Here is a 27,006-nt window from a genome sequence, read left to right as displayed (position 1 = left end):
TTGCTGATAATTTTTTCCCTATTCCTGGAGTTTGTTTCTAATTCTGCCATTTACTCTTTGGCCTTGGATTAACTGGAATAATATATTGGAGTTATCTGTTAGACAACTTGTCAGGTACAGAAGTCCAGTGATATAAATGTTAAATGCCTCATCTTCTTCTGGAAACAGACTCTGTACAACATAGTGCCAAAGTGTCAAAAGAGAGCTGAAGTTTACAACAAACTTCACGAGAAATTTAGCCAGCGTTTCATGTTCTTATAAATTCCACTAACTAATGTTTTTAGAATTTTCCCTAACAGTTTTTTATAAATTAACAAAAATAATTAAACCGTTTCATACGTATCGTTAAGGTTAATTGTTGTCTTTTCATCAGCTGTCAGCATTTTCTTTTAAACAAGTAAATTTAGTGGCAAACCTCCTTTGTGTAGACTCTGTTGTCGTTTAGTCACTAAGTCGTGTCCCATTCTTGGTGACCCCCATGGCAGGGGGACATCATGCCAGGTCCCCCTGTGCCTCACCGTCTCCCAGAATTTGCCCAGGTGTGTGTCCATTGAATCAGTGATGCCATCCAACCATCTCATCCTGTCGCCCCCTTCTCCTCCTGCCTTCAATCTTTCCCAGCTTCAGAGCCTTTCCACTGAGTCTGCTCTTCACATCAGGTGGCCAGAGTATTGGAGCTTTTGCTTCAGCATCAGTCCTTCCAATAAATATTCATTTTGACCTATCTGTAGACACCACAGTTCAAAAGCATCATAGACTAATGCCGTCTAACTCTTCAATTAAAACATTTGTATTTTCTCTGTAGAAAAGTTAATATATTGATTGTAAGGCAAGCCATTTAGTAGCCTCTTTTGGGGGAGTGTTTAATATTAAAGCTATACATTATGTATTTTCAGTTGTCAGTTCTCTTTAATCATGTAGTTATATTTTATAAGCTTGTACAAGGAACTCCTGCAAAGATTCTAGATAGTTGTCAGTCACTTGGCCTTTATTCATAGCATCTCAGTGATATACTAGTTTTCATAGTTGACTTCTTTAACTCCTTTAGGCAGTGCGGTTTCAAGGTGTACCCTGAACCAGTGATTGGCACGTTCACATCAGTATCACCTGGAGCTCTTGCTAGTGAGCAGCACACATCACTGGACCCTATCCGCAGAATTTTAGAGCATTTCTGGAGTGGGGTAGAGAATTTGAATGTCTAAAAGGCACCTAGGCCAATGCTGCTGGTCCATGGACCATATTTTAAGAAAAACTGTCATAAAATATAAAGAATTGATTGCATGTCTGGATCTGTTTAATAGTTTTTTCTAAATTTAATGAGACTGAAAATCAGCTTCCTGATTGTCATCTGGAAGCTTTGACAGATGTTCACTGTCTCAGTAATTTTCTAGAATTAGCTAATAACTTTTATAACTTGAAAACATTATGATCTGAGAGAGTTGGCAATCTCTTTTGTTTCTAATTGTGTTACCCAGTATAAGAAATAATTGAACTGAATATCGGATAGATAAATAGGTGGATGGCAGGGGAGGAAGCTAGATATAGATATATGGGAAGATGGATGTCCTAGGTACCTCTGTATCTTAAGTAGCAGCAACTTTATCACAGGTTATTCTGCCTGGAAGTTGGTATTTTTTTTAAGTATCATTATAAGATGCATCCAAATTTAAAGTGTTATTAAATGTGAAAGCTTATGTGACTAAGAATAGAGGACATATAGTACCTGAATTAATTTTATAAGACTTGTAGACGGAAGAATTAGGAATCTATGATGGGATATTTCCTGTATTTTCCTTTTAGATTGTCCAGTTTATTGTTACATTGGTTCAGAATAACCAACTTGTGAGTTTAAAACGTAAAAGGTAAGTTTTTGTGATAATTCATTTTGACCTACCTATAGACGACCAAACATGTTAAGAGTTTCATCATGAGAGGCCTTCATTTGCTTAATATGCCTGTTGTCCCAGGTGAATGGTCCTTCCTTGTTTATTCTCTTTCAACATTTCAAGAGTGGTATTGTTTCTACCATTGTCATCTTGCTGTTTTTGAGAGATCAGGATAGGCTGAATGGTCATTTTACATACATATGGTTGATAAAGAATTTGTTTTTCATTTACAGTACCAAATTATTGTGGCATTAGAAGGCCTCATGAGAAACTGTTAAAAGAGGATACATGCTGAAGAAAACAAAAAATTTTTACTTGTTTAAACTTTTATCTCATGTTTAATCCATTCATAAGGGTCTTTAAAAATCTTGTGTATTGACTATGGGTTGTATTACCCATAAATGTGAATAACTACCTTTGTCACAATTTAAAAAAACAGTGGGCAAAGGAATAGGAGAAGGAGAAAAAGATTAAAAAGATGATCTTGTAAGGCTGAGGATTTTAGCAGACCTTGTTTACCCTTACAGCTTATGCTGTGAAAATAACTCTGCTTCTACTAATTCTTTGTGATACTACCTTTTTTTTTTTTTTTTTAAACTATGTAAGTACCGTAAAGAGTTACATAGTTCAGTCACAATGAAGTGTATTTGGGGAGCGTAATTTATTATGTTTATTATAACAGATAATACAGAAGAATGGAGAAATAAAAGTCCTAGACACACTTATCCCCCAGTTTCTATTCCTAAGATGTAATCTTTTTTAAGAGTTTCTTTGACCCTTACTGAAATTTTTTATTCATTGTTAAAGTGAGTGTGTTTATATATGGGTAAATTATTAGAAGCAACTTAAACTCCTTGTATATTTGCTTCACCAAACTTCATATATATCCTCTGATTTTTCAGACCTCTACTTCTGAACACTAATGGAGCCCAAAAGAAGAATTTGTTTCAGCACATAGTAAAAGAACCAGCTGATAATCACCATCATAAAGTAATTTTTCAAATTCTGTTTTCTGTTTATTATCTCAAACTAAATTTTATACAGCTGTATTTCATGCATTTAAAAAAGTTTACCGAATAATATTAACTGCTCATCCTCCAGCTTTTAAAAATCATGCCATTTTTTATTATTTAATTTAGATTATTTTAAGAAATAAACTATACAGTTGTCTCAGTTGCCTATTTCCAAGTTAGTTTTTCTTTCCCTCTCACTCTCGCCTCTCATCCAGAGATAAATCACTATCTTGAATTAGTACTTATTATTCCCATGACTATTTGATGTGTGACTACATGAACAGTATTTGGTATTACTTTGTATACCTCTGTTGTGAAAGTCTGCTTAGTCGTGTCCGACTCTTGTGACCCAGTGGGCTGTAGCTCTCCAGGATCCTCTGTCTCAGACAAGAATACTGGAGTACGTTGCCATTTCCTTCTCCAGGAGTTCTTCCTGACCCAGGGACCAAACCCGAGTCTCCTGCATTGTAGTTTCAGGCATATTCTTTACCATCTGAGCCACCAAGGAAAGCCTGTATATGTCTAAAATTATTTTGTACATACCCATTTGCGGTGTGGCTTTTTTAACTTGGTCTTTTGCAATTTATTAAACATAGAAATTTAGTTCATCTTAACTACTCTGTGGGATTAATTGAATATTATGATAAGGCAATTATGTACTTGTCCATTGGTTATTTTAAGTTTTTTCTAGCTTTTACTATAAATGTACACAGACTAGACTCCTTCAGTATAGCAACTGCAAAAAATATTTTTGTTTACTTCCATTTTTATTACAAGCTCTCTAGATAAATTGTCAGACTTATACCCAGTGGAAGGTTAGTTGAGTCCAGACTTACTAATATCTGATTATCATTGTAACTTTAAAGTCTTAGAATTCTGAATACTGTTTTAGATTTATTATTAGGGTGTTGAGATTTTTGTTCTCAGGCAAGTTAGAGTCACCCAAACACCTGGTTCCTCTTCCCAGCGTTTCTAAATAATCAGTGATACCTGTTTTTAGGATTGAAGATTCATGTAAATGGATGAAGATTTCATAATTTAATTTGGTTTATATCTTATGCCTCTATATTATCTAGTGTTGAAATTGATAGAAATTTGCATTATAATAATTACTTAAGTTTGCTCTGAAGAATTGAATGCTTTTTTATTAATGTACCTATGGTCTGAATATATCTGTAGCTGAATTAAAAAAAAAAAAAAATCATTGCCAAAAAGCCAAACTGACATCTAGCTGTAGGATAGTTGAAGTGGTTTTTTTTTTTCCCTGTTAAAGAAACCATCTCATGAGTCAGAATAAAACGTGTCTAACAAGAGTAGCTGAAGATGAAATAATCCCCACCAGCCCAGTGACCATCTGGTTATGCTTGAGATTTCTGAAGTCCTAAGCTTTATAACTCTTTGGGTATAAGAAATACTTTAAAATTTGAAGGTCTTTTCTTAGAAACATTATGAGGTATGTCATCTTTACAGTCCCTTACAATGAAAGAAATAGTTAAGTAGCATGCAGATAATATACCTTATACCTTTGTGAATTGGTACTTCTAATACCAATTTAGTGTATAAGTCCCATAAGGGCAGAGAAGATATGTTTTGCTTACCGTTGTATCTCAAAGCCCAATTACCATTTTTAAAATTATATGTTGTTTGGTAGTCAAAATAATTTGTTTTCTGATATATTTTCTACCTGATTTTTTTAGGTTCCACACAGTAGGACTGAAGGTTTAAAGTCAAGGGAGCGGATTTCAGATGATATCATTATTTATGACGTTACTGATGATAATGCAGATGAAGAAAATATCCCAGTTATTCCAGAAACTAATGAGGATGTTATATCTGATCCCTCCAAGTAAGGAGATTGTGAAATAACATTTATGTAAATAATACTTTTCTTAACAGATCTGAATTTAAAACTACTTTATTCTTTGATAAACTAATATCTCACCCATATTTTAATTGTTGAACTGAAAAATTAAGCCAAATTATTCAACCAAGTACCTCCCTCCTTCCAGTGAAAAGACTCTCAGCAAAAAGTAATGAAAATTAACTCTGATTTTTAAGGTTTGGTGTTTTAAGACCTTTAATTGATTATTCTTTGTACTCTTAAATTGTATGAAGTATCAATATTTGTCGTTAAACTACACACACAAGAAAATTAGACCTTTTGTCCAGTGCTTTGCGGGGGGCGGGGGGCAGTTTCCCTGGAGAGTGACTGGATAGGGTGAATTTATTGAATTAGTCTGAAAATGTAATCGGTTATTTCTCACATTGCTGATCTAGCTGTAGCCAGTACCCTGATATTGTCATTGTTGAAGATGACAATGAAGATGAATATGCACCTGTCATCCAAAGTGGAGATCAGAGTGAACCCGCTGGAGACTCCCTGAGTTCAGGCAGTGATGGCTCCAGCCCTCTCATGTCTAGTGCTGTCCAGCTAAACGGCCCATCTAGCCTGACCACAGAAGACCCCGTGACCATGATGGATTCCATTCTAAATGATAACATCAATCTTCTAGGAAAGTGAGTGCTCATCTGGATGCTATTTAAATTTATTTGCATTCTTTTTTACTTCATATGTTCTTTTTCTCTTTGAATGATTTTACTTTCAGATTATGAACCCAGGTAGTCAACCTTTCTATTTTGATCAGGACTGACCTCTGCAAATGTTATTTTGAGAAAGCTTTGATTATTCCAAGATCAGTGTTGGGATTTTCTTGTCATTTCATTAGATTTATTTAATGAAATACTTGTTTTTGAATGTCTTAAAAGTGTGTGTGTTTTTGTGTATTTGTGTTTTTGTCAGGACTTTGGAATAAGACAATCTCTATTAAGGAGCTTATTTATAGTATAAGAAAATAAGTTAGTAGCAAAGACTGGTAATAAGAGGTGAAACATTTTATAATTTATAATACAGAGGAAAAAGATAAATCAGACTATGTTATTGCAGAAGTTTTTCCTTTAAAAACTAATGTTTTATATAAAGGCTGTAGGTTCTCAAATAACTGAATTTTTGAATCCTAAGTTCTGAATAAGATCTCTTAAGGTTAAGAATTGGTAAGGATTCAGTAGTTGCTAGGAATATTTTGCCTAGCAAGTTTGCAGTGTGATTATAAGCATAAAAGCCAGGAAACCTATATCTGATTTTTTTTTTAATGTCTTTTTTCCTTAGGGTTGAGCTGTTGGATTATCTTGACAGTATTGATTGCAGTTTAGAGGACTTCCAAGCCATGCTGTCAGGAAGACAGTTTAGCATAGACCCAGATCTCCTGGTTGATGTAGGTACTTTGAATATTCTTTGTTGTACTGTCAGTTTGTGTATATGTGAATATTATTTATAAATCAGTGCATCATTTTCTTGAATTCTACACTGTTTTTGCATTTCATTTATTTTAAATGAAATGGTTTTGTTAGAGTGGACAGATGGTTTCAGGACAGTGAAGGAGGGTGGTCACTATTTGTCTCTGAGTAGAAGTTCAGTTAATCCCTCTGTAACAACATATCAACTCTTCTCAAAGTACTGTTAAATCCAGGTCTTGTCTGGACTTGTTGCTGTGTTATATTTTGCTCTAGAATAAATTGTCATTGAATAGAAATTAGTAGAAGTTTGTAGAAAAGATCATGGAAACACTTCGCAATATTTGGGAATTAATTTTTCAGTCAGATGTACTATATGTTGTCATATTTGCTGTATTTAAACATTTTTTATATTTTGAGTTCCAAGATTCCCCTATTCCAGTCCTCACCAGCACCTGTATAAACTTGATTCCAGTGTTGTCTGGACTTTGAATCCTTGTCTATCATTTTTGGCACTAACCACCTTCCTTGCTTTATTTTGTCTTCTTCCTACCACTCCTGTCTCCCCTAGCTAAAGCTTCCTGTGTGGCCTGGTCTTATCCAGAAAAATCTTGTTCTCTCCTCTATTTCCATTTTGTGTTGTGTTTTTTTCTTGAAAACGTTTGTTTGTTTGTTTGTATGTTTTTCCCTTAAAATGCAGCTTCTCTCACATCAGAAGATTCTGCACCTCTGAGCCACCTGGAAAGCCTTGTCAGTGTCAGATGACTGTTATTCTTCCTAAATCATTAGTGCCTCACAGGATGGATTTCACCTTCTTAGAAGATTCCCTTTCCATGTTACTCTCTAGTAAATTTAACATCCATACTAATGACCTGCTTCGAGTTGTTAACAATGACTTGACAGCCCTTCTTGATTCTACAGTCTTTGTTCTCAGTCTGAATTTAGAGACCTTTTAGAGTATCTGTCCCTTACATCACATAGAAGGAAATAAAATCCTGTAATTCTTAATTCCCTACAGATCCTCTGTCTTCAACTAGGTCATTTAACTTTGGAACAGTTAACACATTCTTTTGTCCTCACGACCTTATCTATTCTTCCCTATTCACAGAGCATAATTCACCATGCCCTAGTTCTCTCATCAGTTGTACAGTCTCATATACTTTGTTCTTAGAAAGTAAGTACCTGTTTCCTCTTTAAAGCCAGTTTGTACACCTGCCCTCTGCCACTCTGTTTCTCTATCTCTAGCCTTGATCTTTCCCAACTGCCTTCAGTAGTTACAGGTAATCTCCATCTTATAAAACATTTTGATGTGTTGCTCTGCTCATATAGCATTCTGCTTCTCTAATCCTTATACTCCAAAACTGTAGAAATGAGTGGCTGTGTTTGTTACTTTTTTTATTCCATATTTTCTTTTGAAGTTCTGACAGATATATATATCTGTCAAGAAAATCTGACTGTAAATATCTGTATTTACTCAAATACTGTGCTGCCTTGGTTTACCCGTTGTAAGTAGGCTGTAACTTTTTTTCACCCTAAATTAGGCCACTGGGCTAGTGGAAGAAGGTTTGTTTTGACAAATTTGGGTTCCATTTTTGACTCATGTTAATTACTAGCTATATTATTAATCTTGGAAAAATTAACCTCCCTTGCTCAGTTTCCCCATCTATTAAATATGGCTAATGCCTGACATGAAGGGCTTTTGTTAAGATTATACGTAACTGACACTATTATTGTTTAACACTAGTGAATTTCTTCCATAGAACTTTCTATGTTGATTTCAAAGGCACTGGACCTCTTTGTTCTCTTCCTGTGTCCCTGACCATTCTGTTTCTTCTAAGAGCTTTTCTTTTTCTTGCTGTCTTACACCTATGGATATTCCCCAAAGTCCCCAGTCTTTTATCCTATTTTTTTCTGCCTCTTCCTTTTTATGTCTTGCCTCTCAAGGGATTTTGGCTTGTAGGATTGCTCTCAAAAGCGTATCTCCAGCTCTTAATGTTTTTTAAAGTAAACTTCACTTGAATTCTAATTCCATGCCTTTGGGGTCATCAGTTACATCTTGCCTTAAATTCTTTGTGTTTAACACCAAACTTTTGTTTATTTTCTAAAGTAGCTACCTTTTACCTTTATTTTCTGTAGTGGTATCAGACTTCTCTTTACTGACACAGGATAGTAATCATAGTTATCTTCACTTCTTTATCTCCCCATTTACCAAGTCCTGTGTATTTTCCAGAGTAGTATTCACAAACCATGCCCATTTTCTGTTTCCACTGTTGCCTTTCTCATCTAAGACCTTCATTGTTTCATTCTTGAATTATGCGGTGTTGTTATAAAAAAAAATTACTCATAAGTTGCATTGTTCTCTGAAATGGAAAAGATAAGTATATGTGTGAATAAGTATGCTGAGAAGTTCATGGGTTCTTGCTAGAGTTCAGTACTAAGTGACACAGTGTGGAATCAGTAGGAGAGACTTGACCTTGGAATTGAACCATGTCAGTTCCTCGTACATGATCTCCTTTTTCCTACTTGAGACCATGTGTCTGCTAGGAGTACATGAAGGTGTCCCGAGTTGGTGTGTCGGGGGTTGGGGCAAAGGAGGAGAGAGTTGTTTATGCTGCGGGGCCTCCTCAGATGTGTTCTTAATGGGCACAGAACTGGTCAGGTCTCCAGGGCGTGTGCAGGCTGAACTGGTAGAGGTTGGCAGTAATGTGTATAGTCACCTACCTATAGTTAAGAATCTGAGTTTCTTCTTCTTCCTGGATTAGTAGGTGGTATAGAAGTAGGAAAAGTGAATGAAAGGAAAGGAAGAGCTGAGGATATTTTTAGGGTCACAGTGAATGTGGAACTTTAAAGGAGAGGAATGAGTGTCTATAGAGGGTGAAGGAGCCTCTGCATTTCATTCTGTCCTGCAAACCATTTGGTGTGCTCATTCTCTTAAAATGCTTTAGTCAATATATTTCATTACTCAGGCCATTCCCAAGACTCTCACTGTGGACAGAATGTCCTGTCCATTCATTGGCCTTGCCTTATTTTTTAAAACCTTACGTATACAACTTAACTCTTCAAGTCAGAACTTCTGTGTCATTTGGACTAGTCATTTCATTTGTAGAACTTACTTCACAACCATTTCTTCTCTGTTGTTGCTAGTGCTATGACATCCTCTCCTTTCTAGGTCCTAACCATTTTCCAGGAACTGATACATGTCACATAGTTTTATCAATACTTTTTGTTTCATCCTATGTGTCTCTGTTTTCTTTTCTCTTTCTCTTAGCTCCTTAGTACTTTTGAGCTCCACCATCCATTAATTATAATAATACTGGATTGTATATGATCACATGTTGCTATTTGTTGTTGTCGTTATCTTGTCTTTTAGATTGTAAGCTCCTGGAGAGCAGGTATAGTGTCATCTTGTATTCTTAATGATGTCAATTATTTCTTAGATGCTCAGTAAATCTCTGTGGGATGGATGACTTTGAAGCTTATGACATAAAAAAAAAATTATGTTTGTAGAGTGGCTGGTCTCAGGAGTGCAGTGAGCAAGTGGTCTTAGCATCTATGGCTTCCCTTGCTATGTGGCTTCCCTTGCTATGTGGAGAATCAACATGGAGTTATGCCATTTAACCAGAGGATTACCTGAGGTGTGATTTAGGAACCATTCTCATAGAGCAGATTCTGTACAATTATCACATAATTAGCAGGTAGTCAGTCAGTGAAGGATCATCGTAAGGGCAAGGAAGTCAGCCCTGCTTATCATTTAAGGCTGAAGGCATTTAGGGAGGAAAATAAATGAAGGAGAGGGAAGGTGGGAAAACCACCATTTGTCTCAAGTGATTTACCCTACTACTATTATAGGGTAGAAATTCTTAAAACATCTAATGCATGGGCTAGCTTGCTCTGCTTTTGTTTTTCTTTCTGCTTTCTTGCTTTTCTCTTCCAAACTTGTTTTACTATGTGGAAACTTCCTAGTGCAGGAACTACATCTCTTCACCCTACATAGCTGTATAAAATTTTGAACACACAGTTAACATTTTTTAAAATATTTTTTAAACTTATCATCTTTCTTGTTTGGTCTTTCAGCTTTTCACTAGTTCTGTGCAGATGAATCCCACAGATTACATCAATAATACAAAAGTAAGTTTTAATTCATGTTGCTCAGGACCCATAGCTGTAAGAATTTGAAAAAAAAAAATTCTAGTAAGTAGAGAGCAGTATCACTCCCAGTTACAAAAAGCATTTTATATTCTTAGCTAATACATGTAATCAAGATAATAAAATTCTAAATGAAAAATTAGTTTTTGGTTATGGGGTGAATCATTGCCCAATTCTTCTGTGCCTTGTGCTGTTAAATGTGAATGTGAAATTAGCATTCAACATGCTGGAAGATAAACTGAATAAATTTGGCATACTTAGGTATATCACTGAAAGAAATTATTAAAATATGATTTCTTCATGTTTTAATGCCTTCATTTTACATTCTTATCCATCTATAAATAACATCTCAGCATTTTTGTTGAAAATTTAAGGGTATTCATGTTGAAAATGAGTTCCTTCACTTTATTAGCATATAGTGAAAGCACAGGAATTGTATTGTTCGTAAGGAAGGCGAGTGGAATCAGTGAAGTATGGATTTGGGACTTTTTTAAGGGGAGTTTTTATGTTCTTAAAAATAGTAACTATAGTTGGGATTAGCACGAGTTAACAGATTCTTTAGAACTGGTTTTCAGTGAGTGATGAGGATAATATCAAGTTATTAGAGCGGACATTTAGAAATCAGTCTGTTACTTTGTATGGCTTATTGTCTTGAGTAGGTGTATACTTCATTTATCTTGTATTTATACCAGGTCATTTCATAATTCCTGTTTTTCATTGAATAAAAAGGAAATCAGTTCCCCTGAAATTTGTACAAATTCTTTAGTAGAATCAAAATTTAATTTTTATTTTTGTTTTAATAAAAAATGAACATATATCAAATAAATACAAGGTATTAGAGTGAGGAGGTGGAATTTTTCTAACTGTTGTCATGTGTGAGGATAGCCTCACCACATTTTCAAAGTTATAGCTTGGGTAACTTAAAAGTTGAAGGTACCTGTGAATTTTTGAACTAGGAAGTTGGTTATATATTCAGTATTTGGATGGTTTATATCAGGGATTGGCATACTTTTTCTCTGAAGACTAAATATTTTTGGCTTTGCAGGAAGCCAGGTATCCTCTTTCACAACTACTCAGCTCTGCAAAATCAACCATAGACAGTACATAAAAGAATAAGTGTGGCTGTGCTTCTGTAAAACTTTTTAAGGAACAGGTAGAATGCTGAGTTTGGCATGTGGACTGTAGTTTGCCTAGGTTTATACTGTAAGAATCTATGGACCATGATACGATTGTGTTTTAGTAAATACAATATTACTGAGCATTAGACCTTAAGTTGAGTGAACATGGATCATGCATATATATTTAGTGAATGTGCTATACTGTTTGTTTATTGTTAGACATTAAGGCATTCTCTGTTCTTGGATAATCATCTTGTTCCCAAAAGCTTTCAGAAATAACAGTTAAATGGCAGGCTTGCATACTCTCTACAATACTGTTTGTTCAGTTGCTAAGTCATGTATGACTCTTTGCAACCCTATGGAGTGTAGCCCACCACACTCTTCTGTCAATGCAATTTTCCAGGCAAGAATACTGGAGAGGGTTACCATTTCCTTCTCCAGGGAATCTTCCTGACCCAGGGATCGAACCATATCTTCTGCATTGGCAGGTGGATTCTTTACCACTGCATCCACTTGGGAAGTCCAAATTCTATGGTATTCTACAATACTATCGAAAAATTAACATTGAGAGTGACTTTTTAATCATGTTTTAGAATTTCAGTTAATTTTAAATAATTGGCACATCAGCTCTCATTCCCTTGCCAGTGACAAGTATTGTACGATATGTATTAAAACACTCTTTCCTAATGAATCAATATGCAGTGTTGCAATCTCAGTATAGCAATCTATGTGGCCACTAGGAGTAAGCAAAAATTTGCCTGGGAGATGAAACACATTTGCTTTCCTGGTTCTCATATTAGAATAACAATAGTGGCATCCTTGAAAAATGCCTATTTAGGGCTTCCCAGGTGGTGCTAGTGGTCAAGAACCCACCTGCCAGTGCAGGAGGCATAAGAAACCTAGGTTTGATCCCTGGGTCAGGAAGATTCCCTGGAGGAAGAAATGGCAACCCATTCCAGTATTCTTGCCTGGAGAATCCCATTGACAGAGGAACCTGGCGGGCTACAGTCCATAGGGGTGCAGAGAGTCAGACACGACTGAAGCGACTGAGCACAGGAAGTAGAAACATAAAGAAAATGTTACTGCGTTAGTGCTTTTTTTACTGTGAATGCTGAATGAGAAGAGTTTGGGGGGAAGTTTACGTAGTTTTTATTATGTCATGAAGTCTTTATTATCTGTGAATTCTGGAAATTTGTACTGCTTAATTTTATGTTGATATCAGGGAAATTATAGGAATTAGTATATTTGCTATACCATATATAATTTACAAGCATGCAGATATCTGGGACTTAACAGATATTCAGGAAAAATTGTGAACCTCAGCACCTCAGTTTGAACATCATTTAAAAGAGCACTGAAGAACTTAATGTTAAAAATTTAATTCCCTTACAGTCAGGTGTAAGGAGAGAAGATAGTGTCAAAAGAAGTAATTTAAATGACAGAAAAGAACTGAAAGAGCCACAAAAAGGAAATGAAGAAATACCACCTCACATTTGAGGCTTCCAAGTATAGAGATAAATAGTTTCAAGGATATCATTGTGTCATCCTGGACTACTGTAAATATGTTTACTTATGCTAAATATTCTGTTTGTGAGCGAAAAGAAATGTGTAATACATTTTAAGTCAAAACTGTTTAAAATTGTTTAAAGAGTTAGCTCTTCATTAGCAATTTGAAACTAGCCATCTTTGATTCATTACCATCTTCTACTCTTGAGAGACTCTGTCTATTCTACTGTTGAAATGCCCTTCCTTTTTTGTACTTACTGGCATCCTAGTTCAGGTTCTGTTTCATCCACTTGGTGACAGCAATAGTTTTCTTAGCCAGTTTGATTGCATCTACTCAGATCTCTCTCTCTCTCTAGTTTACCTCTCCTGATGCTCCCCTTTCCCATGTATTTCAGAGAACATAGCAGTATTCATATACTGTACCAATTTTAAATGTTTTGCTGTTTTTCAGGAACATTAAAAATATGAGACAAGGATTTTTATACTATTTTTTCTCTTTTAGTCTGAGAATAAAGGATTAGAAACCAAGAACAATGTAGTTCAGCCAGTTTCAGAAGAGGGAAGAAAACCTAAACCCAAAACAGGTAGGTATAAATGTAGTATTCATTTTTTAAAATTAAGATTTCTGTGTAGAAACTAATGTGAGCAAAGGAAGGTTTTGCCATGCTTAATTATTGAACATGGATATGTATTAGTCTTGGTTGTATTCATAACATATCAAGGTTCCAGCATATAAAGGAAATTGGTGTGGTGATAGTTCTTAAAGTTTGTCATTTTCCCCCCTATTTAACTTCAGAAGAACTGAAAGAACTCTTGTTTCTTAATTATTGAATGCAAGACTACATTTTCTGACTTACATATTTTTAAATTTACTGACACAGAGTATCATGTTTGACTGTATATCAGGGTAATGATTGCACATATGCACATCTACTTCTGTTTTTTCCACCTTCAGCTTGAACTCTGTATAAGCTGGTGGTAAAAGAGCATTTTTCTTATCTTCGTTATAGATAAGCAGCTTATCCAGTACACTGCTTTTCCACTTCTTGCATTCCTCGATGGGAACCCTGCTTCTTCTGTTGAACAGGGGAGTACTGCATCGTCAGAAGTTATGTCCTCTGTAGATAAACCCATAGAAGTTGATGAGCTTCTGGACAGCAGCTTGGACCCAGAACCAACCCAAAGTAAGCTTGTTCGCCTGGAGCCATTGACTGAAGCTGAAGCTAGTGAAGCCACACTGTTTTATTTATGTGAACTTGCTCCTGCACCTCTGGATAGTGACATGCCACTTTTAGATAGCTAAATCCCCAAGAAGTGGACTCTGCGTGTATATATTCATCAAAATGATGAACTATTTATTTTAAAGTATCATTTGGTACTTTTTTTTGTAAATTTCTGTTTCATTTTATCTGATAACTGTGGAATCAAAAGCACCTTTTGCTTTTCTCACTAACCACACACTCTTGCAAAGCTTTCAGGTGTTACTCAGTTACGTAGGTACATAAAGATTTGATGTGTTAAAACACATTATTGGCATATCTTTAAGTTGGATTCAAATGGCCATTTTTCTCCAGTTATACTAAATTGGATTTATTTTTTACATGTATGTTCATTAACCCCAGTTAAACTTTTCGTTTGTTTGTTTTACTTGTTTGATGCTGTCTTGTTTGCATTGAGTGTAAGTCACTATAACTAATGGTAGAACTCCTAAAGCTTTCTCTGTTCCAGTTGCTTTTATTGAGTATTTTTCACATGGCTTCTTTATAAAACTGGGAACATAAAGTGCCTGTATCTTGTAAAACTTCATTTGTCTCTCTTGGTTCAGAGAAGTTCATCCATGTTCAAAAGGAAGGCAACATATACTTGAGTGCTTGCTGTCTGATAACAGTTTCAGCTGCATATATTATAGAAAGAAGGGGATGGGATGGTGTCAACCCATCCAGCTAATGGGACTAGTTTTAAGTAAAAGTTTTCTGGTTTGTTTTGTGTTTTTTTGAAGCATACTATTTAGTAAAATAAATATAATGAATGTTGCGTACTAGTGTGTCTGTTACGTGTCTTCTTTGGAGTGACATCCACATGTGACAGTCTTTCCTTTTCATATGAAGTAGGTAGATGTAAACTGTGAACTTTGTCTGTTGTCCATTATTCTAAACATGAATCATACCAAGCTCTTTGTGCCTCATCTCAGAGGACCGGTTGTATTGCAACAATGAGGAAAATAGAATAACTCCAAATTTAATGTGTTTTAAGTTCTTTGTTTAAAAATTATACTGGCTTACTTTCTATGTTTCTAATAAAGAATTTAGAAAAGTATGCTTCCAGTTGTTCAAATTAGGTACGAACATTATTATCACTGGATGCAAAGTGCCTTTAATTTTCACCTTGAGAGAAGATAAGAGAAATAGTTAAATCACTTTTTTCCCTTTGAAACATTTGCTCAGAAGGATTAGACTTAATGCAAGGCCAGAGAACTATCACCTGAAGAATTCTACCTTCGAGCAGAGAACTGGAAGCAGTGAGCTAGTATCTGAATGTTTTTTTAAATAGGGTTGTTTGATGAGAAATTACAAAGATGGCTTTCCTTATTGGCTATAGACTCTTAGTATCTTGGAATTTCTCTTACTATGATATAAAAATTCAAATAAAGCCTATCACAGAGGGGTAAGAAACCTTTCCTTAGCAGATCCTAAAATAACTTGGCTCTGACAGCAGGATCTTGGTGAACAAATTCAAGAACTCAAAACAGTGTTCTGCATAAAAGTGCAGAGTTAGAGAGGAGAGGTAACGTCAGACTTTTTCTTTTTCCCTTCCTTTAATCACGGGGATATGGTTAAGTTTCTTCTCCTTTAAGGATAACTCTAGAAGTATTTTAAAAATAGTTTTGAAAACCTTACATCTCCTAGTACTTTTTAAGGTGACATTTAAACTTCTTTATCTTAAGTAGCCAGGAGGAATTTAGGATACTGTTAATGCTGCCATTTTTAAAAAGTTATGTGCTTTTAAATGTATATCTAAAAGCATCTAAATACCATAGAGACTTGGTGTTCATCATTATCCATTCCACTTCCTCCAAAAAATTTTATACTACTTTTATTATGCATGATAGTCATACATTTGATGGTAACTGTTGCACTGCTCTGCAACTAAATTTGAAATTACTTTCTGTAACCTTAAAATTCCAAGCATTAAAATTTGTCTCCAATTATAAATACATAGTTGATCAAAACAGTATAAAGGTATGTGGCAGAGAGTATTAACTGATTGCTGAACCATCTCCTATCATGCAGTTACATTATCTCCATCTTTGTAAACAGGGTAGCTATGTAACTGAATTCTAATAAATCAGGAAAAGCAGTGTTCAGAACTTACAGGTCTGATCTGTGGATATTTCCCCCATGCAACCCTCCTCGCGTTTTACTTATCTGCTAGCTTGACGCAGAGGAGTATGTGGCTTCTGAGTATACACACGAGGAGGAGGAAACTTGGCTTCCTGGATCACCGCTTAGAGGAGAGCCACCCATCAATCCTGGATATTCCTTTAGACTTCAGGTGAGGGGGGAGCAAATCTTTATTGTGTTCCGCCTCTGAATTTTGGGGGATTGATCTGTTAAGAGATTTCACTGTTCACTAATATAGTTTAAATTTTGAACTGTTAACATAAAAACTAAAATTTTATCAGAAATACATCTTTTTGTGGGGTGAACAGATCTCGGGGATTTTTTTCCCAAAATGTTTTATTATCTGGGGATACGTTTACAATATCAATATACTGAGAGCATCCATTTGTTTTTATCAAGTCCTAAGAAATTTTAATACAAAAAAAGAGATAGGAAATTTGTTAGCAATGTTACCAAATAAGAAGTCCTTCAGATTTCACTTAAGTAATGAAAAAATTTTATTAGCTGGCAATTTAATTAGATCATCCTGATTATTTCAGTGAAAGAAATGTAAATCATCTGAATTGCAAAGGGTTTTATAAACAAGTATCATTCTTTTACCAGTATTTAAAATTGTCTCTGCTTGGGTGTTTAGCAAGTTTATCTGAAGTGCCTTGGTATTATTAAGATTCAGGATGAATTAAGAGGAGTAATTGATTTGTTTCAAGTGTGAAAAGAGTAATTGTTAAAAGGGATGATACCTTGTCCTGAGACATCTTTTCAAGTACATCACTTTAGGAAAATGTACACATGGAAATTGAAGACCTGGAAACTGCTTCCTTTAAAAATAACATAAACTTGTGTTTACTGCAAAAAGTCTCTGTGTGTTTTGTGGAAAACAGCACAGTATGATTTAGAGGTATGTACCCCTCATCTTCATACCACCTCCAAGTTTCTTTTGCTTCAGTTGGGATACAAGTAAGCCCATAGGAGAGCTAGTGACTTAGAGATAAATGTTCTTGTAGGGTGTTTCACTATGTGCTTCCAGCTCCCCTGATAGCTCAGCTGGTAAAGAATCCCCCTGCAGTGCTGGGTTCGATCCCTGGGTTGGGAAGATCTCCTGGAGAAGGGAACGGCTAGCCACTCCAGTATTCTGGCCTGGAGAATTCCATGGACTCTATAGTCCATGGGGTCACAAAGAGTCAAACACGACTGAGTGACTTTCACTGTGTGCTTCATAGGGTTGGTATACTAAGTTCAGAAGCTGAAGTGTGAGAACAGAAGGTCCACAGGCTGGGAAGATGACCAGATGACACTCAACGATAAACATACATAAAATGCTACATTTGAGAATTAGCACCTACATGAAATAACAAGCATAGGTAAAACTACTTTGAGAATCAGTTGCAGATTAGGTCATAAGAGTAAATTTCAAGAAATTGGTTTCAGAGAAACTACAATACACATAAGCTAGACCTTGACAGTCTTAAGCAGTACTGGCTTGATACTCTAGTGTCCCTCAATTTGGGGTCACTTTTTGTTTCTTCCCATAATTAGATGGGATTATGAGTCTTGGGGAAGATCATGTTAAGTGCCATTTTCAGTATATGATAGGTGCATGCTATCAACCTGATTTTTCATTGATACTAACTCTGACTTAGTAGACTGAGCCCCAAACTTCTGGAATATCTACCACACAGTCTCAAAACCACCCCAAGCAGCCCAATTTTGGATTTGTCAGCCTCTGTAATTGGTGAGCCAATTCCACATAAATGCATATGTATTATAAATACACACACATTTCCATATGTACAAGCTAGATTTAGAAAAGTTAGAGGAACCAGAGATGAAATTGCCAACATCCACTGGATCACAGAAAAAAGAGAATTCCAGTAAAACATCTGCTTCATTGACTCTGCTAAAGCCTTTGGCTGTGTGAATCACAACAAACTGGAAAATTCATAGGAGATGGGAGTACCAGATCAATTTACCTGCCTCCTGAGAAACCGTATGCAGGTCAAGAAGCAACAATTAGAACTGGACATGGAACAAAAAGACTGGTTCAAAATTGGAAAAAGGAACGTCAAGGCTGTATATTGCCACCCTGATTATTTAACTTCTATGCAGAGTATATCATGAGAAATGCTGGGCTGGATGAAACACAAACTGGAATCAAAGATTGCTGGGAGAAATATCAATAACATCTGATATGCAGGTGACACCACCCTTATGGCAGAAAGCGAAGAGGCACTAAAGAGCCTCTTGATGAAAGTAAAAGAATGAAGCTGGCTTAAAACTCAACATTCAAAAAACTAAATCATGGCATCTGGTCCCATCACTTAACTTCACGGCCAGCAGATGGGGAAACAACGGAAACAGTGACAGACTTTATTTTCTTGGGCTCCAGAATCACTGCTGATAGTGGCTGCAGCCAAGAAATTAAGATGCTCCTTGGAAGAAAAGTAATGACAAACCTAGACAGTGTATTAAAAAGCAGAGACATCACTTTGCTGTTAATTGCCCACAAGTGAAAAAGCTATAGTTTTTCCAGTAGTCATGTATGGATGTGAGAGTTGGACCATAAAGAAGACTGAGCCCTGAAGAATTGTGGTGCTGGGAAGACTCTCGAGAGTCCCTTGGACTGCAAGATCGAACTAGTCAATCCTAAAGGAAATCAACCCTGAATATTCATTGGAAAAGACCCTGATGCTGAGGAAGACCGAGGGTAGGAGAAGGGGATGACAGAGAACAAGATGGTTGGATGGCATCACTGATTCTACAGACGAGAGTTTGAACAAGTTCCAGGAGATGGGGAAGGACAGGAAAGCCTGGCATGCTATATAGTCCATGGGATTGCAGAGTTAGACATGACTGAGCGACTAAACAATTACTCCTGTCACAGGACAGAACTGAAAAGGGTGTAACACTGGCCAAATAGTGACATCTATTTAAGTTTTTTTTTTTTAAATATTAAGCTGCATGAGCTGTATTACTAGGAAATTAATCTCATGGGTAGCATCATTTGCAAGTGTCTTTTCCCATTTTGTAGTTTGTCTTTTGCTTATGGTTTCCTTTGCTGTGCAAAAACTTTAATTAGGTCACAACTGTTTACTTTTGTTATTTCCATTATTCCAGGAGACTGATCTTTTCCCCAGAACCACTTATTGAAGAGACTGTCTCTTCTCCAATGTGTATTCTTGCCTCCTTTGTAGTAGACTGTCCCTCAGGAGCATTTGGGTTTTTGGTATTTCTAACTGTTCCATTGATATGTTTTTATGTCAGTACTGTATGGCTTTGATTACTGTTAGCTTTGTAGTAGTCTGAAATCAGGGAGCATGATTCCTCCAGCTTCATTTTTCTTTCTCAAGGCCATTTTGGCTATTTGGGGTCTGTTGTGTTTCCATACAAATTAAAAATATTTTGTTCCAGTTCTATGAAAAATGCCATTGATAATTTCACAGGGATTGCGCTGAATCTGTAGACTGCCATGGGTAGTATAATAATTTTAACAATATTGATTTTATCTGTCTTAAAACATGGTATATCTTTACATCTATTTGTGTCTTCATTTCCTTCATCAGTGTCTTAAGGTTTCAGAGTACAGGTCTTTTGCCTCCTTAGGTAGTAGGTTTAGTCCTAGGTGTTTTATTCTTTGTGATATGAAGGTAAGTGGAGTATTTCTTTCTCTTTCTGATACTTTGCTGCTATGGGATAGAGCTTTTTTTTTTTAAATGAGGGATTAAAAAAAAAAAAAATAAGTGTCAGAAAAAAGTAGCATCAATTGGCATCTCAGGAAAAAAGGCCTGGAGGACACAGAAGTCTAGAATAGCTATCAAATGAATTAAAATTAGTCTCCAAACTTAACTGGTCTAGTTCTTTAGGAGAATAACACTTAAATTACCTTTGAGATCTACTTCAGGGGTTATTTACAGAGAACCAAAAGGGTAAATACCACCTTATTTTTTAAAAAATATACACAGGAAGAAAGTAGTTCAGAGTATTACACCACCTAAATTGGCTAAAATTATATCCTTTAGAATTTAAAAGAATACACCACACATTTTCTCTGAATTCATTTATTTAAAGATAAAACAGCCATTTGAGATCATGGAATACAATACCAACACAATAAAAGGTGAGGAATTGTTATATTTCGCTTACATTGATTTCTTAAAAGAAGCAAATGTAGATTTTAAGATTTAAGACACTAATGACACAACTAAGAGTTTCTATCGAAGTTAACAGTGATACTGCTTGATTTTCAAGTTGAAAGATTTTTAATAACCTATATATTTCAATTAGATGGCAGCAAATAGAAAAGCATCTTTTGAGCGGAATAGCATACTGTTAAGCAGGAGTTTATTTTACAGCAGTCATCATTCTCCTGGCCTCAGTTTGTGTGTAGAAGGCATACTAGATACCAGCAATTCACATCACATAAATGATCTACCACTCACAATGGTGCAAAATCTATTAGGCATGTATTTGAACAGAAATTATTGTTGAATGCCAGAAAAAATGCCATTTGTGTTTGACAGATGTGGGATTTCCCAGTTTTGCCACTGATCAGCTATCTGAGCTTCAGTTTCTTCACTGTTAAACTTCTGACAGAACAGAAAGAAACTGCAAAATAGGCTTTAGTAGGCTTCAGTTTATCAGCTCTGATTTTCAAAACAAACTTTAAAAGTGATTTTCAACCTCCTTCTAACCTATATATTCTTCTCAAAATCTTTGTCCAAATCCTTCAGAGTTCCTAACTTCTCCACTGAACACATTTTAACACATCTGCATGTGTTTATAATGACCAAAACAAAGTTCACTATGTTAGTATGGAAGACTACCCCTATTCAGGGAACATTACAACCTACCTGGGTATTTTAAATACCCACCACCAGCAAATCTCTGAAAGTTCTGTGTCTCCGTCTCCTCCATAACCTACACTGTTGTCAATCAAATACTCCATACCTGTATATGTTCCTTACCTTCATATCAAGGGAAAAATCTGAAAAGTCTTTAGAAAACTGACATTTGTGACTTGTTTATACAATTTTAGGACAGTCATGTTCTTTGCAGTATCCTGTAGGACAAGGCATCAAATATTTGAAAAGGCAGCCATACATTTTTCATGTTTTTCTAAAACATTTTATGTTCTCTAACACAATTTAAAAATCAAACTGCCAAGCAGTTTTGTTTTTACTCTTTTCACAGGTACAGAGCAGAGAATAAACCTAACAATGTCTACTTCTCCTAACTTACCACCACCAACATACTCATACAACTCTTGATTCATTCTAAAACGCATACTGATGCGCTTGGCAAGACTATAATGAATAAAATGGCAAGCGGTAAATCTAATTCATGCCAGAAGACTGGAGAAGTTACATGGGAAGCACACACATACACAACTTCACGAAAGTTGGGAATACTGCTGATTTCAAATAAATGATGATCAAAGTGAGACTTTGATGCCTCAAGTCCCGTTCAGTCAAAGTCACGATTTGTAAGAACGAGGGGCGCCACCAGAGTCCAGACATACAGCACAATGCCAATCCAACTAGAGGAGATTTTCACCCAGACAGCTGTCCACTGGCTTTTCATCTCACGAGAAGGCTCGTACCTGAGAGTTCGAGGGAAACAAAAAGCAGAGGGAAGTTGGATTACTGGTCATCAAGCCACCAGGTTTCCTTATTTTAGAAGTGTTCTTTGTATATAATCTGTGATAACATATATAGTTGTCAGACTATCTCTGTTGTCTTGTTTTCCATACCACTTTGACAGCTAATATGAAGGTTAAAAAAAAAAACCTTTAAAGGAGTAGACGACATAGGCCTCTGAAGTAGTTCCTTTACGTAATACTCAGAGAATCTTTATGTATCTCTGGCTCACTAATTAATGAGATAGCAGAGAAATGGAGTGTGACCTCTGGATAAATGAAACATTATTTAACAAAGACTTATCAATTCTAAACCGTACAAAGAATATAATTTGTTCAAAGTATATACAGGAGCTCCCTCCACCTTCTCAGATTTAGGAAACTGGGAAGGAAATACATCCCAAATTTAGCTTATTTTTATGTTGATGAAACATACCATGATACTTTTCATCTTTAATACTTACTATTATTACATGACAGCCAAAGCTGTGAATTACTGAGAATTATTTGGAATAGTTCTTGTACCTTAATATGCTGCAGTGTAGACTTTTTAAGTGTGTGTGTGTGTGTGTATATATATATATTCAATAATAAATGCCAGTAGAGGCTGCTCTCAAACAAATGAATAATCTTTTTTTTAAAAACATCTTTTGCTGGTATTCAAAGTTTTCTTACAAATTGTTAAGGATATTATGCATTAAAGAGTATTAAAGACTGTCTGCGTTCCCTCCTCAAAAAAAAAAAAAAAGAGTATTAAAAATAGAACTACCCTAACTATACAGTTCAATTTGAATCTTATATCTTTTAGCAATCCTTTGAACTAAATCAGAATTTTTAAAGACAAAATATAAACCACTACCTTCCTCTTAACAAAAAAGATTTATCAGTTTTGAAGTGATATAAAAGCAAAAATTAGTTTTAAAGAATTCTAAGAATCCATCTATGTTAATGTATTCACACTTCAATTTTGAAATCCTCAAAGCTTTTAATGACAAAGTTTGAACAAAAACAGGTAAAAGAACTATTTCAATCTCTTTTAAGACCTGGAACTATTTCAGTGATTGTTAATGCTAAAGCAAGGAAATAAAGTCTGCATTTCTCATACTGATCTCACCATTTAGTTGTAAATTTTGAAATATATTGGAGGATAAAAAGTACTCAATACCCTGTTTTTACAATGGAATTACACAAAAGCCACCCAAATTACCACATGCGAAGTTTTCATAAAATAAAAGTACCTGTACCAGTTGGTAAGGGTCATCATGATATAAAGTGAAGCCAGGAAAAGCATGAAGTGAAAGAAGGAGTAACTGTAAGTGACACCATCCCTTTCATTATCTACGGCTCGGTGAACATCATCACCATCCTCAAGTGATCCATCATTTCTGGCTCCACTATCTTCTATTAGTGTTGATTCATCACTTGTTAGAGTCAGTTTATTAACCTGACTATTGTTTGAAGTACGGATGCTACATGAATGACAGTTTAGAAAGAGAAAGAAAAAAAAAGGAATTTAAACACAACATTCATATATGAATAATAGCTGGACTTCTCTTCAAAAAAATAAAATCCATAATTTTTCCTACCTTGAATAAAATACACACAGTAGAAAGAGGATTAGTCCAATAATTCCTTGAGTATGCCACCACTGTACAGACTGCCCCCCCTTTGGGATAGTGCTTGTTGTGTTATATCCAATTATGTTCAGTAGACTTGGGTTACATTCTGTTTCTATAGTGTAAATTAAGGTCAAATTAAAATGTTAGAAAAGTACAAAAAATTTTTCAGAGCACAATTGTAGTTCTTTTTAACTCTTTATACACTTGCAAACTCAAAAAATTGTGAGAAAAGGGCACAAACAAAATAAGACAACATGTATTTATTAATAATGAGACCTTTTACATTATATAATGCTAGTTTTATCCAACTGGTTGGAAAGCAATCTCATTTTCAGCCTCATGCAATTGAGACATTTAAGCTTTTTACTAATCAGGAAATTGGTGAAATTTAGTAAAGTAAATTTTTTACTTTATAGTAAAGCTCAAGCAGAGTTAAGAATAAAATTCAGGTATCCTAAACTAAGATGCACTGCCTTTCCTGTTATATACTATGAAATAACAATAGTGATTTTATGAAGTTTATCAACTTGTCAAACTACATTGTTATATAAGCAAGATAGTTTACACACAAAATCAGTTACTAGAATTTTAGCAAATAGTTTGTGGAAATGAGTACATAAATCATAGTGACCTAATGCTTATTCAGCCTCTTGACTCTTATAAGAAAGAATTAAAATGGGGTTGGTATCCACTTAAGTGTCCCAAATATGTTTTTTTTACCTCCCACAATGCCAGATATGTCAATTGCCATCTTATCACTGAAAAATTATGTTTACCTTGAAGCCACTTGTATAAGGATAATCCCTAAAGTAAATTACTATTAATTTTTTTCTCGACACTTACCTGGACAAAAATAAACAATTTTTCTCTAGTATACTAAAAAAACTCTTTTTCTCCAACTAGTGATAAAGCACCTATGAAATTTATAAATGGAATGAAATTTAAGAGTCAGGAAACTTTTTTCTGTCAAAAATTCTGTAATTTTTTTTATTCTGAGGAAAAGAGACCCTTTTTTCCCTTTTCAAAAAACAGTACAGTTGACCTTTAAACAAGGAGATTAGCAGTACCAACCCACAACACAACTGAAAATCTGCATGTTACTTTATGGCTGGCCTCTATACTCCAGCCTTTCATATTAGCAATTTTGCATCCGTGGATTCAACCAAATGCAGACTATACTGCAGTACATCTATTTTCCAATTTGTTTCACCCCAAATAACATATATGGGCTTATAACTATGAAATGCAATAAAGCTGGCCTATAAAAAGATTACAAAGACCAATTATATTCACCTGTAAGGTAATCACAGGCAAAAAGAACTTAAAAAAAAATCTATACTGATTAAAATAGAATCAACAAACATTTCAATAGTTTTTAATTTTACATATACTATTACATGCACTGTACAAATCAGGTATATTTCTTATAATTTTCCTATAATTTCTTATAGTTTTGTTAGTGAAGGAAGAAGCTTAAGTGAAAAAATATAGCAGTACATCAAAGATGAAAATGGTATTTCCATTCTCTTCATTCCTCTATGAGCTTAATTTTACAAAACAACCATCTCTGAAAAAGAGAAAAGCTTGCAGGATTCATTAAAAGAAACAAATCAGGCAAACAAAACATACCCGGTTCATTGGTCATAGCAGACCAAGTCAAATACATTGTGTAGACTGTAATCACTGAAGACTGTAACAAACCAGATCTTGGTTGTGATTCCTACAAGAAAATAATTAGGCAAAACAGAAAAATATTGTGATCATTCAAGATTTAGGAAACCTTAGAGAAAAACAGAAGCTTCATAAAAATGAAAGAACTAATCCAAGCTTACTTGGATTTTTGGCAGTATAGACATTATAGAAGCACCAAGGCAGAGGAGCATGTTGACACTGATGAATGCTTTATTTTCTGCACAACTGGCTGGATGAGTATAGTAAACAAAAAACAGGACGATAGCAACTAAAGACAGCAGATAATTCAGGGCTGTAGCTGATAACAAAGCTGTGAAAGAAATACATTTTGACAATTAGATTTTATCACTAATACTAGGAATGTGGCATGTGGCTTGCTTTAAAAACAATCTTATTTTATTCAAAAACATTATTTTAAGCAACGTTTTATCAGCATTACACAGGCTATAAAAGCAGATAAAGATTTAATTCTGGCCTGTACCACATTAAGACTTTTGTTGCCTTTACACATGCGTGTGTGCGTGCTCAGTCCATGTCTAACTCTGCAATCCCACGGACTATAGCCCATCAGGCTCCTCTGTCCATGGAATTTCCCAGGCAAGAATACTGGAATGGGTTGCCATTTCCTACTCCAGCCTTTACACATAGCTCACTATTCTGATGCATTTTAAGGGTAATAATACGATCTTAATTTAAAGTAATATTTACATACAGAGTGTCCAAAACACATTCAGATACATTAGCCATTATTTTCAAAATATAGAAAATTAACTAGGAGGAGAATATTACTTAAAGTTTTTAAGTTATATCATTCAGTTGTAAACACGGGCATTAAGAAAACTATTTTGTTAATGCTAAGCCCACAGAACAATGCTTTATTTGCCTTATCAACTAAAATCTTAAAAAAAAAAAACCACAAAAAACTATTTAAGTTGTCATTATTTAATAAGACAACCTAAGTTTCTTCTATCTCACACACACACTTTTAATTTTCATGTTAATGTATGCTTAGTATGTATGTATTTATGTACATGTGACTAACAAATGCTCTATCAGACAAATATTTATTGAATACCTACAAAGGCCCTGGGGATACAATAGGCAACAAAGCAGAAACTCTTGCATTAGATTTAACAGTAAAAAATGAAACATTCTGTGTAAGTAAATTTTCTAAATGATTAAAGCTTATTTCTTTGAATATCAAATTTTTACCACTGAGATCAAATATCACAAACTAGTTGTATGAAAGAAAATATGAATATAGCAGATATGCTGATTTATTTTCACTGACTTAAAATATATGTATTTTTAGCTGAAGCTGACTATTTCACATAAAAATCCAGATTTATGGCTTCTTTTAAAAAACTTCAGAAAAATTAAGCGACACTGGGTTCACATTTCCACAAGACAATTACTGGACGGAACTAAGCAGTATAATGGCCTTCACACTCTCTAATTCACCACAGTCCCTTTTATTTGCAAGAGGATTGAAAATGCACTTAAACTGTTTCTCCTCCCTCATTTGTGTCACCTGTTGTAAGCACCCGAATTCTGATTCCTGTTTTAGAGTACAACCAAAGGACTCAAGCTCATCATTATAAACACACATTAAATACACTACTATAATAACTCCCTAAGGTGTCACACATAAAGGCATTCTTTGCACTTACAGAAAATGCTTCGGAGTGGTTTCTTTTTCCTG

General features: G+C 35.1%; 2 protein-coding genes across 3 annotated transcripts in view; one reads left to right on the top strand and one right to left on the bottom strand.

The window, feature by feature from the left end:
- HSF2 (heat shock transcription factor 2) overlaps positions 1-14,998 on the top strand; it is a 37,458-nt gene extending 22,460 nt beyond the window's left edge. Inside the window, exons 6-13 of one of the 2 annotated variants that reach the window (XM_065911440.1) lie at positions 1,801-1,862; positions 2,789-2,876; positions 4,597-4,745; positions 5,177-5,416; positions 6,066-6,171; positions 10,265-10,318; positions 13,463-13,544; positions 13,971-14,998. In XM_065911440.1, coding sequence (XP_065767512.1) covers positions 1,801-1,862; positions 2,789-2,876; positions 4,597-4,745; positions 5,177-5,416; positions 6,066-6,171; positions 10,265-10,318; positions 13,463-13,544; positions 13,971-14,263 — 1,074 coding nt within the window. In that variant the 3' untranslated portion in view covers positions 14,264-14,998. The remainder of the gene's footprint in view (positions 1-1,800; positions 1,863-2,788; positions 2,877-4,596; positions 4,746-5,176; positions 5,417-6,065; positions 6,172-10,264; positions 10,319-13,462; positions 13,545-13,970) is intronic. The other variant, XM_065911441.1, reaches the window with a different exon arrangement.
- A 5,402-nt stretch (positions 14,999-20,400) lies between these two features.
- SERINC1 (serine incorporator 1) overlaps positions 20,401-27,006 on the bottom strand; it is a 35,510-nt gene continuing 28,904 nt past the window's right edge. Inside the window, exons 6-10 of the mRNA XM_065911309.1 lie at positions 25,445-25,614; positions 25,242-25,332; positions 23,580-23,724; positions 23,232-23,462; positions 20,401-21,957 (exon numbers count right to left, since the gene is read on the bottom strand). Of these exons, the coding sequence (XP_065767381.1) occupies positions 21,822-21,957; positions 23,232-23,462; positions 23,580-23,724; positions 25,242-25,332; positions 25,445-25,614 (773 nt within the window). The 3' untranslated portion in view covers positions 20,401-21,821. The remainder of the gene's footprint in view (positions 21,958-23,231; positions 23,463-23,579; positions 23,725-25,241; positions 25,333-25,444; positions 25,615-27,006) is intronic.

This window comes from Muntiacus reevesi, chromosome 19 (genome assembly GCF_963930625.1).
Source record: "Muntiacus reevesi chromosome 19, mMunRee1.1, whole genome shotgun sequence".
NCBI lineage: Eukaryota > Metazoa > Chordata > Mammalia > Artiodactyla > Cervidae > Muntiacus > Muntiacus reevesi.
Note: the sequence above shows the minus strand (reverse complement) of the source record. Positions and strands in the feature narration are given on the sequence as shown.